Source organism: Rhinolophus sinicus, chromosome 14, assembly GCF_057876585.1.
Source record: "Rhinolophus sinicus isolate RSI-liver-muscle chromosome 14, RSI-T2T, whole genome shotgun sequence".
NCBI classification, from domain to species: Eukaryota; Metazoa; Chordata; class Mammalia; order Chiroptera; family Rhinolophidae; genus Rhinolophus; species Rhinolophus sinicus.
Window position 1 is genome coordinate 116931981 of NC_142514.1, and position 13203 is coordinate 116945183.

General features: G+C 36.5%; 1 protein-coding gene across 2 annotated transcripts; it reads left to right on the forward strand.

Moving 5' to 3' along the window:
• The first annotated feature begins 3440 nt into the window (after nucleotides 1–3440).
• On the forward strand, nucleotides 3441–12649 carry MMP7 (matrix metallopeptidase 7). 2 transcript variants are annotated; one of them, XM_019712674.3, is made up of 6 exons: nucleotides 3441–3601; nucleotides 6316–6542; nucleotides 6632–6780; nucleotides 8214–8342; nucleotides 10063–10224; nucleotides 12345–12649. In XM_019712674.3, the coding sequence occupies exons 1-6, from the start codon at nucleotides 3494–3496 to the stop codon at nucleotides 12359–12361; spliced, it is 792 nt and encodes a 263-aa protein (XP_019568233.1). In that variant the 5' UTR covers nucleotides 3441–3493; the 3' UTR covers nucleotides 12362–12649. The 2 variants fall into 2 exon arrangements, with proteins under 2 accessions (XP_019568233.1, XP_019568234.1); XM_019712675.3 differs by lacking the exon at nucleotides 12345–12649 and adding an exon at nucleotides 12018–12313.
• The last annotated feature ends 554 nt before the right edge of the window (nucleotides 12650–13203 follow it).

The following is a 13203-nucleotide window of genomic DNA, read 5'->3' on the forward strand; positions in this document are numbered from 1 at the left end:
TAAATGGATAAACAAAATATGGTATATCCTTTATAATGGATATACCATAAAAAAAGAATGAAGCTCTGATACAAACTACAACATAGATGAATCTTGAAAACATTATGCTAAGGGAAATAATCCACACACAAAAGGACAACTATTATGTTATATGACATACCTAGAATAGTCAAATTCATAGAGATAAGATGTAGAATAGAAATTACTAGGGGCTAAAGGGAAGAGTAAGGAAAGAGTTATTGGTTAATGGGTACAGAGCTTCTGTTTGATATGATGAAAAAGTTCTGGAAATAGATATTGGTGACGGTTGCACAACATTGTGAATGTATTTAAAGTAACTGAATTGTACACTCCGAATGGTTAAAATGATAAGTTTCATGTTGTACATATTTTACCACAATAAAAAAAAAATTATGGTTTTCCTTCTTTAGAAATAAGTCCCTCACAGCAAGTATCTATAGAGCACATCGTTCTCATGAGTTCCAGATCTGATTTTCCAGGTGAAATATTCAAACCCGTGATTCAAAATTGGTGTCATTGCTTCCACATCCAAGTCCCTGTGTCCCTCCTGTAAGCCTTGTCTCTGTATTAGCAGTAGTACCTTCCACTAAATCCATTACTCTTCGGCCATCTTTAATTCTCTTTTCCTCACTCCTGCAACCAATCAGCTCCTAAGTTTTTGTTTTGTTTTGTTTTGTTTTGTTTTTATCAGTCCTACCTTCTATAATATATATGAGGTGTGATCAAAAAATATGGTAAATGTTTAAATTTTTAAAAACATATTGCCATTAATCCCTCCTCAAAATACTTCCCCTCACTTCGAACACACTTATCCCATCATTTTTGCCACTTGCTGAAGCAGTTCTGGAAGTCCTCTTTCATGGGTATATTTACTTTATCCTCCATCAGGACAATGCACCATGTCACACATCACTTCTGGTATGGCAATTTCTGTCAAATTAAAACATTATGATGTGTTCTCATCCACCTTATTCACTGGATCTGGCACTACGCAACTTCTGGCTCTTCCCCAAAGTCAAAATGACCATAAAAGGTAAACGTTTTGAATCAATTCAGAACATTGAGGCAGCCACGACAGTGCAACTAAAGAGGACTTGCAGAACTGCTTCAGAAAGTGGCAAGAATGATGGGATAAGTGTGTTCAAAGTGAACAAGAGTATCTTGAGGGGAATTAATGGCAATGTGTCTTTTACTGTTAGAAATTATTTTTTATTTAAACATTCACTGTATTTTGTGATCACACCTCATAGATCTTGAATTTCCTTCCTCTTTTATATCCAGTCATTCTTAGTTTAGGGGCTTATCCTCCCTCTCTCACCTGAATTATTGTAATAACTTTTTCTTGATCTGTCTGCCTCTCTAATATCTCTCTACAGAGAGTCATCTGTCCTTCCACAATCCACCTTCAGAACAGCCACAAACATTTTCTTACAACAAATCTAATAAGGCTACTCTCTTCCTTTAAAACATTCCTCGACAACATTTAGGACAAAGTCCGAACTGCCTTGTGTACAAGACTGGCTCTTCCCAACTTGACCCCAACCTGCTTTTCCAGCCACTCATTCCGCAGCAACACCAAGTGCTTACTTTTCTCTATCCATGCTCTTCTCTTTCCAGGTTCTCTTCCTATAATGGCTTATCCCAAGGGAACTCCTAGTTATCCTCCCAAATCCAGCTAACATGCTACCTCCTATATTAATCATTCCTCAATTTCCATAGGAAAAATTAGCTATTCCCTTCTACTTGGTAGCATTGCATATGCTTATAATATGCAATGCTTTAAATGTCACATTGCTTTAAAAGTATTTATCTCCCTATATCCCAGCACCAGAGCATAAGTTTCTAAACGTTGGAAATGGGACTTAATCCTTCTCAGTTGCTTTTTCACTAATTACAGTTTAGATGAACAAGAGAAAACTTCTTTCTCCCTATCCAAAAGTGACTATTCAAGAGGGTTACTAAAATTTATTTAAAATATTTGTAGTGTCTAATGTGCTTTGAATTACTAAAAATAAAAATATAAAATCTAGGAAATGCCTTTGAACTTTAATTCAATTCAAAGATCACAGAAAACCTCATATAATTTCCATATTAGCTGATCCAAGTTCATAAATATTCATTTATTCTATAAACATTTATTGTGCACCTGTTACATACCAGACACTGACTAAAGATACCAGGTCCTCAAGTATAGTTCAACTGTGACTACACAGAATTAAAGCATCTATGTAATGGTTTAGAAGATACCTGAATAAATTTTCAGCACTAGTATACTTGGAGTGTTTTCTATGATGCATTATAGTCAAAAGCCATGGTGCTCTCCCAAGAAATGTATAATATAATGACAAAATGAATAAGCAATGTGATGTGATAGAAAAAGCACTGGATTGGGAGTCAGGACTAATATTAACTATCTGTGTGACCTTAGGGAAATAAATTAATCTATCACCTTAGCTTCAATTTTATCTTTAGTAAAAATAAAGCAGTTGAACTAGAATCTCTAGATCATGGATACTTAATTGCTATATGTAGAATAACCATGATGTATATCAAGAACCAAAGCAGCCTTCCCAATGTCTAGTTAGCAACTGGAGTCAGGGTGATTAGAAGAGAAAGATTTGATACAGTGATTTCCAAATTGAAAGGCTAGCTTTGGAGAAACCTGTTTCTATAGAATGTGAAGCATGATGAGTATGGTAGTTACATAGTCAAGCCATACTTGAAGACTTTTATTTGGTTGTTATTTTTTCATGTAATTGAAGAGAAATTCGGAGTACTGTTGACCACTAAGAAAAGAAATAATCTGATTAAAAGGAGACTTAAAGAAGGGAATTCTCAGTGCTCCGCCAAGGTATCTGGAAGATGAGGGCATGGAGTACAGCTCTGGGTGGCCACTGACCCAGTCACAGCTCAGCATTTCTTCCTCCTGCCACTCCTGCCATCATTCCCCCTCTACAGGACCACAAGGTGGTGGCAGTGTTCTAGTTCTTGACTTTGATGACTGTTACAGAATCTTTAATGATTATTTGATCACTTATATGTTTTATGTACTTTTCTATGCATTTCAATGTGTTGTTTTTTTAAAAAGCTCTTTTAAGATATGCAGTACAATAGTGTCCTCAATGATGCTCCCTTAAATTTTAAATTACGATAGTAAGATCGGAGTAGCAGTTTAATTCCAGCAAATAAAATGTGTTTTCTCATGGACTAAATTTTACACAGGAGACAAGGAAAAAAATCCAAGACAAACACATTGTGTGCTTCCTGCCAATAAGAACATAATACTTCCTTGTTGTCATTAATAAAAAATAACACACACTTTCAAAGTTCTGTAGAAACTACAAAGAACAAACCATTCTAATGAGTCACCTATTTTTACGTTCAGGGCTGAGAAACTATATAAATCTCTGAAGCCTCTGGCAGAAAACACCAAACCAACCATAGGTCTGAGAACAGCCTGTGGACAGCAGCTATGCAGCTGGCCCTGCTGTGCGCTGTGTGTCTGCTGCCCAGCGGCCTGGCTCTGCCGCTTCCCCTGGAGGCAGGAGGCATGAGTGAGCCACAGTGGAAACAGGCTCAGGTATGTCACTGGCCCAGTCATCTGGGTCTCCATGATCTCTGCACCAGCATTAGCAAGTGCGTTTTTCAATTTTGGTAATTTTTCTACTATAAAGGCGACATATGTTTTAATCAAATAGCTATTAAGAGCAGCCTTTAGAGCCTTCCTAAAGTAGGTTCAAGTTCCAGCTCTTCCACTCACTATGTAGATGAGCGTAGGAATGTTATTAAATTTCTGTAAGCTTCAGTTCTCTAATTTGGAAGTTGGATATTATAATGGTATCAACCAAGTAAAGGTGTTGGGAAGCACTTAACACCATACTTGGAACATTGTTCATATGCAATAAGTTGAAGTTGTTATTATTATTTATGGTAACTTGAGATTCTTTTCATAAGAGCAGAGTGTTGCCTCTTATAATGAGGACTACTTGTAATGGAGAAACTTGAAATCAGAAAATAAGGGTAGACGTTATGGCTCTTCCACTTATAAGTGTGATGATGGGCAAGACATAAAGTTTTGACTTTGTTTTCTCATGTGTCCAATAGAAATAATAATACTATGTGGTTTATAACTCACAGGAATATTCTAGTGATTAAATGAAGTAATAACACTACCAAATATCATGTATGTAACAACTATAAAGTAGTTCATATACATCATGTCATTTAATTCTTAGCTGTATCCTGAGAAAAAGAAGAAACCAAAGTTAAGTTGATTCACATACTTGTTAATGGTGGAAAATCAAGGATGTGTTTTGATAGAAGTCAAGGACATGTCTTTTGGTTCAAAAATCATGTTCTTTCTAATACAGTACTTTATAAGCAGCCTAATAAGTGTAAATATTTGGCAAAATAATGGGATCTTTAGCCCTAAGAATTGTTTATAAATTGAAGCTTTAAGCATAGGAACAGTTGGGTTCTATTTCACATTAACTTTGACTTTTAAAAGTCCCAGTAATATGTTTGATTGAACCATATGAAATTACTGATATTTCACTGTTTTTTACCTCCAAAGCAGCGATTTCGTATTTTCCACCTAATAGATTCTCCAGAAGGAGGACACTTACGAGTATTGAATCCCTTTACTTAACAAGCAAGCTGCCAGTAAGCCAGAGAGAGGTTAGCTAGATTTACGGAAGGCAGGAAAATTCATCTCAAGGATACAGAGAAATTTCCTCCAAAGGGTGTCTTTGTAAAGCCTGTACCTCTGGAATGGACAAAATGCATCGTTTGTTTTTAAATAAGGGATTAATTCCTAACTGTCACGGATGAACAACGAGTAGTTGTTGCAATGAATGAAACATAATTATTGTTAACAAGAAGAGAGAGCACATTACTAAGGTTACTTACATACAGTGCAACATAGAGGTTCTGAGACAAGTAACCGTTGCACCTACTTCAAATTAGACAGCCAATGAGAGAGCAAATGTTTAAATTATTTCAATAATACTATCATGCATTATATCACCCTATACATTTTTCTAATGAAGTGGGCTTTGGAATCAGAGCACAAATTCAAATATTGTCTCCTTTAGTTACCCATGGGTTGGCCTTGCACAAGTTATTTTGTTTCTCTGAGCCATTTTTCTTCATATGTAAAATAGGAATAACAATGACATACCTCCCCTTTACAGGGTAATTATGAGGCTTAAGTGAGATAAGTATGTAAAGCTCCTAGTACATAGTCCCTGCCACTATCTAGTAAGTGCTTGATAAAAGTTCTTGTGAGTCTGCTGCCACTGTTGTTATTTCATTCTGGTTTTTTTTTTTTTTTTTTTTTTTCCTATTTAGTCCAGCAGCTAGTCTCATAACCAGATAGATACTTGGGTCCTTTAAGAAATTTCCAGGGACCCTGGGAGACCTGCTTTATCCTGCAGCCTCACAAATGGGATTTACAAGTGATTTAACAGTATAAAGAACACAGGACCAGCAATCAGGAAACTCAGGTCCAGTTCCACTACTAATTTAATATGTGACCTTGAGCAAATCATTTAGTTGCTATGAGGTTTGAGAATATGTACATTAAACTATAATTTCATAATATCCCTTCCCAGGACTAAAATTTTAACATCCTTTAACTTTAGATGCGACCAGATTTCCAGAGAATCTTAGAAGGGGCTGGGTGACTTTGGATGTCCCCACAGGGTCTCTGATGTGAGGGAAGGTCTCAGTTGTGCCTCTTGAGGACACACTAATCATTCTTCCTGATTAGCTGTTACAGACAATTCTATGTTACATAAAGTGTACAGTAGGTTTCTCTTCAGAACATTTAATGGGATAAAAGAGAAATAGAGGGACTCTTTACTTTTGCTCATGAAATGGAATGACAATGCTTCATTGTCAATATTAAATTTTCTTCTCATTCATGCACACTTGTTTTTTAATTTTTTATCTTTCAATTACAGTTATAATGCAACTTTGTATGTTTCAGGTGTACAACATAGTGATTAGACATTTATATACTTTACAAAGTGATCACCCCAATAAGTGAGTACCCATCTGACACCATACATATTTATTACAATAAGGTTGACTATATTCTCTATGCTGTACTTTACATCCCCCAGGGCTGCTTTTATAATACACATTTATTTTACTTGGTGACTATGTAACTATGTGTCTTTAAACATAATTAATATGTGAGTCCACAGAAATCAGAGGCAAAAAGGTGCAGATTTCTGAGATAAAAGAAGACAATAAACAAAAATTAGAGATCAATTACTCTCTTTCCAACAGGACTATCTCGAGAGATTTTATCCATATGACTCAAAAACAAGGGATGTCAATAGTATAGAAGCCAAACTCAAGGAGATGCAAAAATTCTTTCACCTGCCTATAACTGGAATGTTAAACTCCCGCATCATAGAAATAATGCAGAAGCCCAGATGTGGAATGCCAGATGTTGCAGAATACTCACTATTCCCAAATAGCCCAAAATGGACTTCCAAAGTAGTCACCTACAGGTTAGTTTTGCTTTGGTTCATTTTGGCAAAAACAATAAAGCCCTTTCCTAAGAAGTCAAAACAAACATTGTTTTCTTGTTTGCTACCAGGATCCTATCATATACTCGAGACTTATCACATCTCAAAGTGAATCAACTAGTGGCCAAGGCCTTCGAAATGTGGAGAAAACAGATCCCCCTGCACTTCAAAAGAATTCATCGGGGAATTGCTGACATCATGATTGGCTTTGCAAGAGGAGGTGAGGAAGATTCCTGCAGGCAAATCCTGTGTGCTGTTTTGCTTGTCTTTAATGTCAGTGCCTTCCTTTCTTCAGAATTTAGGATCTTTAATGATTTTGGTCTTGTCAGCTCTTTTTCTAGTCCATTAATTTAGGGCCACTTTTTATAACAGAGGATGAAAAACTATGGCCCATAAGCCAAATCCAGCCAACTATTTGTTTTTGCAAATACATATTTACTAGAATACGGCCATGAGCCTTCATTTACCTATTGTCTATGACGGCTTTGGGACTACAATGGCAGGGTTTTTAGTAATTGTGACAGAGACCATCAAGCCCACAAATCCTAAATTACTTATTATCTGGCCTTTTGCAGAAAAACGTTGCCAACCCCTATTTTATAGCATGTGTATACACACACACACACACACACACACACATACACACACTTATATTTATAGGACAGTTTAAAATATATCTAACTAACATCAACAGTAAACTGAAAAAAGGGGTTACACCTTCCAAAAGCTTTAAGTGGTCCTGAAGAAAAAGGACAGCCCCTGTGGACTGTTACCCACACTCCTCCTGTAGCAAAAAAGTAGAAAACAGAGAACTTTCATATTAAAGGGCTTAGGGTGATGTAACATGTACATGAACTGCTATTAATTACTAGTGCTTCATGGTGCAAATTTAGAGGAAAATACTGTTCTTTTGGTCTGTTCTAATACTGAAATGACTGGGTGTTGAGAATTTAGCTGAAATTAAACTTCAGCCACAATATTGACAACACTAAAGAAAATGTTATGGAAAGCACTGATCATGGCTTTCCATATTTTTCAAGAACTAGATAAACTGGATATGGCCTGATACCAATTTGAAAATAAATAGCTCTCCATCACAATCAAAAGTACTATTCAAATCCATTTAAGACCCTTTGAGCATGTTCTCCAAAAGACTGTCTACAATAACCACAAAGAATAAGCTAAATCTTTAAGAAGGATTATACTAAATGGTACACAAGTTTCTGGCTGAAGGCAGTACTCACACTCAGTGTCCACCCTGCCACCATCAGCCAAGCAAAGAGATCAAATTTAACACTTAGATGCAACTATAAGTTCGATGTAAATATATTTCAAGTCCCATATCCAATAAGCTTTCGATATATGGTGGTTATCAGTGATGGGCAGTGTTCTGTGAAAGGAAAAGTGCTGTGACAAATAAACACCAAACCACCCTGCATATACAACTGGCTGCTGATAACACAATGCTAAATTCTTGGACTGGGCTCATCTTTCCAGGCTCCATAGTCATAAACTCAAACTGAGTTGAGTTACTAGATTGGTGCAAAAATAATTAGGGTTAAAAAGGTTTAAAATAATAGCAAAACCCACAATTACTTTTGCACCAACCTGATAAATTCAGTCACTAAGGGCAATCAGCCTATTTTCTTTCAGCTCACGGGGACTTGTACCCATTTGATGGACCAGGAAATATACTAGCTCATGCCTTCGCTCCTGGGCCAGGCCTAGGAGGAGATGCCCACTTTGATGAGGACGAACGCTGGACTGATGGCAGCAGTTTAGGTACAGTATCCCATCTCTCTTCTATTATACACCCTTTTTAAAAATCTCGAACTTCTTATACTAACTTTAATTTGATAATTGCTTTGATTAGTAGTAATTACTGAGACCTTGCTAACAGCTAACCACTGTGCTATGTGCTTTAAAAGCATAATTTCATTTAATATGTTCATAATGCTACACATACAGAAGACGAAAGCTCAGGCTATGAAGTCAAGCAACTTTGAGTTTACTTTGCTGTGCCTCTCCCAATTACTCGCTATGTGTCTTTGGGCAAGTTAGTCAACTTCTCTGAGCCTCAGTTTTCTCATCTATGAAATGGGACTATAAATAATCCCCACCTCATAGGATTGTTCTTTGAATTAAATTACATAATGCTTATACAGTGCCTAGCACAGTGTTTGGAATATATTAATAATTTAATAAATTATAGCTCTTTCTTTATGTTTCCCCCAAATTTAAGTTTTTTAATTGAAGAGAAAGAAGAGCAGCAACTACGATATTTAAGAATTATATACAATTCTGAGATTATTCACTGTTGTTTAGAAAGGACTCACACCATAACCCAGCCCATCATATTCTAATTGGAGGCAATTCTAAAAAAAAAAGAAAAAACAAACTAATACTGTCCTTGAAAGGGAAATTAGTACTGGCAGTGGGAATTCACCACCAGAGTGATGCCTTGCTGTGAAAATCTAACCTGTGTGAAATTATGACACCGCCTCCATTTTACATCTTGCATGTCCTTTTCATTCTCCTTTCTTTCCATTCAAGGTAGGCTAAAGCCAATTTAATGCACCACAATTGGAACTCTTTCCATTCAAACTCACAGGTTTACACCTTCCCCCTTATTTGCAAAACCTTTCTATGAGTCTGAGGGAGAGAAAAGCATATATGTAATACAATTTAATAGATCAGAGGCAAAACCCAGCATTGCCTGGCGATCCTGCCTTTCCGTCTTGTTTTCTCAAAGCCAACTTTCTCTCTCCTGCTATCCAAGTCACTATCATTTAGTGACACTATTTAACAGCCATTATTTTTCATATATTGGGAAACTCTAATTACTATGACAAATCTACAAGGTAGGAATTATTATCTCTATTTAACAGATGAGGAAATAAGACTTAGTACTATCAGTTAATGTGTTTAGAGCCATCCAACTAGTAAGTAGCAGTGCTGAGTTTGAAACCTAGATCTTAATGCTTCTAAAGCCTTTGCTTTCTACAGAATACTGCTCTCTGAGTAATTATATAAGAAGCAAATAGGCAGAAAAACATTACTTTAAAAAAAATGGGGTAATGAGATTAAAACACTAGCATTCTGATTTTCCTTCTAAACCAGGGGTGTCCAAACTTTTTTCAACGTTTTTCACCAAGGGCCATATGTGGTAAAATACACAAACAGTCAGACCACTCACTCGAAGTGAAGTATGTATTGCCTCACCTGTTTATTTAAGTAAACTAAATAAATTTTTGGAATTTGCTGCGAGCCAATTAACAATAGATCATGGGCTGCAGTTGGCCCACGGGTCGCAGTTTGGATACCCCTGTTCTAAACCATTCCTCCTTATGAAGTCCTAGAAACAAATAAGTAAACTGCAGAGGATTTCAAGAGTTAGGTATTTTTATGGTTATTTCATTTTCTATTATATATTATGCTATATTATATTTTATTATGTATATAGTTGTTTTTATAGTTACTGCATGTCACTCTTCGGTTTTAGGAATTAACTTGCTATATGCTGCAACCCATGAACTTGGCCATTCTTTGGGTCTGGGTCATTCGTCTGATCCCAGTGCTGTGATGTATCCAACCTATGAAGATAAAGACTCTGAAGATTTCAAACTTTCACAGGATGATATTGAAGCAATTCAGAAGTTATATGGTAATATTTATTATTTCAAATAAGGGGCTTCACTTTGTCTCCGAGTAGGCTTGAACGGGAAAGACCGGGAAATGGGTACTCACTTGGAAAAACACACCGGAACTTTCACGTAAAAGCCTATTGAGGGGAGAAATTTGAGGCCTTAGATATTCAAAATTTAACTAGGCTGTTGATTTTAAGTTTTCAGTAGTACAGTATCATTTGGTTAAATCATGAAAATGACACTATCAGGTTTGGGGTTTTTTTGTCAAGCTGCCACTCACTGTCCTTCCTTGCTCAGTTCACATACTGTAGGAGAGTCTCCCCTGTGGAGATGGACTGAGGAACATAACACCTTCCTCCTTAGCCGCCCACCCTCAGGGACTCCTAGGTGACCAACAGTACCCTAATTTTTCCTGATTGCAGATATGTGTAAGGAAAGGGGTTGATCATTGCCAGTGACTGCTTAAAAATGCTGGTCGTGATGCTTATGAATAGCCAATGTCCCAACCTACACCTTTTTGTTTTAGTCAAGACCCAAATTCAATTTAAAAGCATAAGCTGATTTGTATTTACTTGATCAAGTCAGTCAGAAATAGTAGCATGAGAAAGAAATGAAAGGACAAGGATAAAAGCCATCCATGTCTCTAGATAAAGATAAAAATAGTACGATTGAAAGAGGCTAAATGAATTGTTTAAGGTCATGTGGCTGCCACGGGCTTGAACAATGCTCCCACGTAAGGGCTGCAGGATTCTCTACTCTTTCTATTACATATCTCTGCCTATCACTACTTAGTAAGCTTTTAAAAGCAATTTGGAAAGGAGAATTGAGACTGATATCTTTAAGTCCACAGATATAATTGAACCTTTCAGCAAAATATCAGGATGTAATAATACACTGCAAAAAGATCACCTAAGAGTCTTTGAATGATCAGAAGAGCAATGAAAGTGCTTCCACATCTTAATGTCCTTAGAGAGAAATTATTCATATAGGATAATGGATTGAAGGAGAATTTACTATATCAATCAGCATTTCCCAAGTTGTGTTCCCAGACCACTAGCCCTACAAGACAAGTCCCAAAAGAGGATGCTATGGAGAAACAAGTTCAAAAAACACTACGTAGTGTATTTCAGGTGCATAGGCTATTACAAAGTACCTAACAAACTCTTGTTTCACTCAGGCCCTCCTAAATTTTTGTCCTTTCTATGGAACATCCATTGAGCACTCACAGAATAGCATTTCAGAGAATACATTTGGAAAATACCATGTCACTGTACTCTAAAGTTCTGATTCTAAGAGCTGTCAAAAATGCTCACAAAACACTGAAAATTTTTGGTAGAGTTATCACCAACAAAACAGAAAATAGTACCTCCCTTTATGTAAAACTAAGAACTCATGGAATACTGCATAGCATGTGTAACTATCTTAGAATCTTAAGAAAACTAGAATGGGACTATAAATGGCTCTGGGGCAGATGGATTAGAAAAAGACAGACTGGTGCATTAAATCTTTAAGTATTATGCAATGAGGTGCTCGTAGTCAAGGCTGGAAAGAGGTAACTTCTGGACAAATGAAAGTAAGATTTCATTATATGGGTTTTAAATTCAGAAAGTTCATTAATCCAACAAGCGATGAACAGAAAATATAAATTCAAAAGAATGTGATTAAACTCATGAATGTAAAGTTCCCAGTATTCTTTTCAGAATCATAATAGCTAAAATATATCAAGTATTTACAGTGTACCAAGCACTTCACATGCATTAGCTCATTTAATCCAACAATCCAATGACTTGTTATTATCCTCATTTTACAGATTGGTAATCTAGCACTCAAAGAGCCTAAGTAGTAATTTGCCCAAGATCGTACAGCTGGTAAAATGGCAGACAAGATGCAAAGATACCTGACCTCCAGGCCCATGCTCCATACAATCTGCCTTCTAAGCCTTTGGAGGTTGTTTTTCAGAACCTTCAATAGTCTCACAAAGAAAACTGGCCCAGGCACAGAAAACTGAGCTGGGTGAAAGAGAAATTATATGTATTGCGACAATTCTTGTGTTTTCATAGTCTTAGCGTTTTTTAATGTATTTTATACCATGTCAAAATGTTTGGGGTTTTTTTTTGTTTTGTTTTTCTGTTAATAGGAGAGAGAAGTGATTGAAGAAAGAATTAGAAACTTCAGGGAGAACACACATTCATTCATTGGATTCTATATGATTGTTCCCCAGTTAGAATTAATGAATACTGTTCCTGCCTTCCCTTTAACACTTATTTCATCTTTCCTTGAATTGCAGTTGGTTTTTGCATGTCTCTCCTCCCTGTGGGGATAAGCTCTTTTATGGCACAATGTGTCTTACTCATCCATGTCTCTCCTCAAGCAACTTACACTTAGAAGATGTCAATGAATGTTAAATACACAAATAAATAAAATTTTTATTTCATGGTAAAATGATTTATATTTAGGTATGCTTTTTTTTTTCATCAAGAACAGATATGCTATACAATGAAATCAAAGACTAAGGCAAAATACTTAACAACCCATCACATTATTTTGGGTCTTCAGCTGCACCCCACCCTATCACTGGGTAGGTAAAGTGAGAGCTCCAACCCTTTATTTTTCATTAGTGGAGCTCAAAAGTACACTAAGTTCCCCTTATCCTTTGGCCCAAGCTCTCATTCTAAGTATTTCGGAAAGTCCAATTTGTCCCACAAAATGCATGTGAATTCCCAAGGATTTACATTCTTGTAGTCACTTCTGCCTCCAAGTCCCCACCCCTGACCTGATTTCACTGCGTCTCTCCTGCCACAGCTGCTCTGTGTTCCTTTTTCTCTGCCCCACGCCAACCAAGATATTGGTCTCGCCCTCTTCTCTTTAACTTTCCCTAAACCAGTCCTTTACAAGGCTTTTGTGAGACTATTGACATTGCTGAAGATTTGCATTGACAGTGATATTTTATACTGCACAAGGACAACAAAATTGAGTAAAATTAAAATCACATATTA

Excerpts from the sequence above, each read along its gene's own strand:
- MMP7 (XM_019712674.3), top strand. The coding sequence starts at position 3,494 with ATGCAGCTGGCCCTGCTGTGCGCTGTGTGTCTGCTGCCCAGCGGCCTG. Across the intron at positions 6,543-6,631 it reads TCCAAAGTAGTCACCTACAG|GATCCTATCATATACTCGAG; the intron begins GTTAGTTTTGCT and ends GTTTGCTACCAG. Across the intron at positions 6,781-8,213 it reads GATTGGCTTTGCAAGAGGAG|CTCACGGGGACTTGTACCCA; the intron begins GTGAGGAAGATT and ends ATTTTCTTTCAG.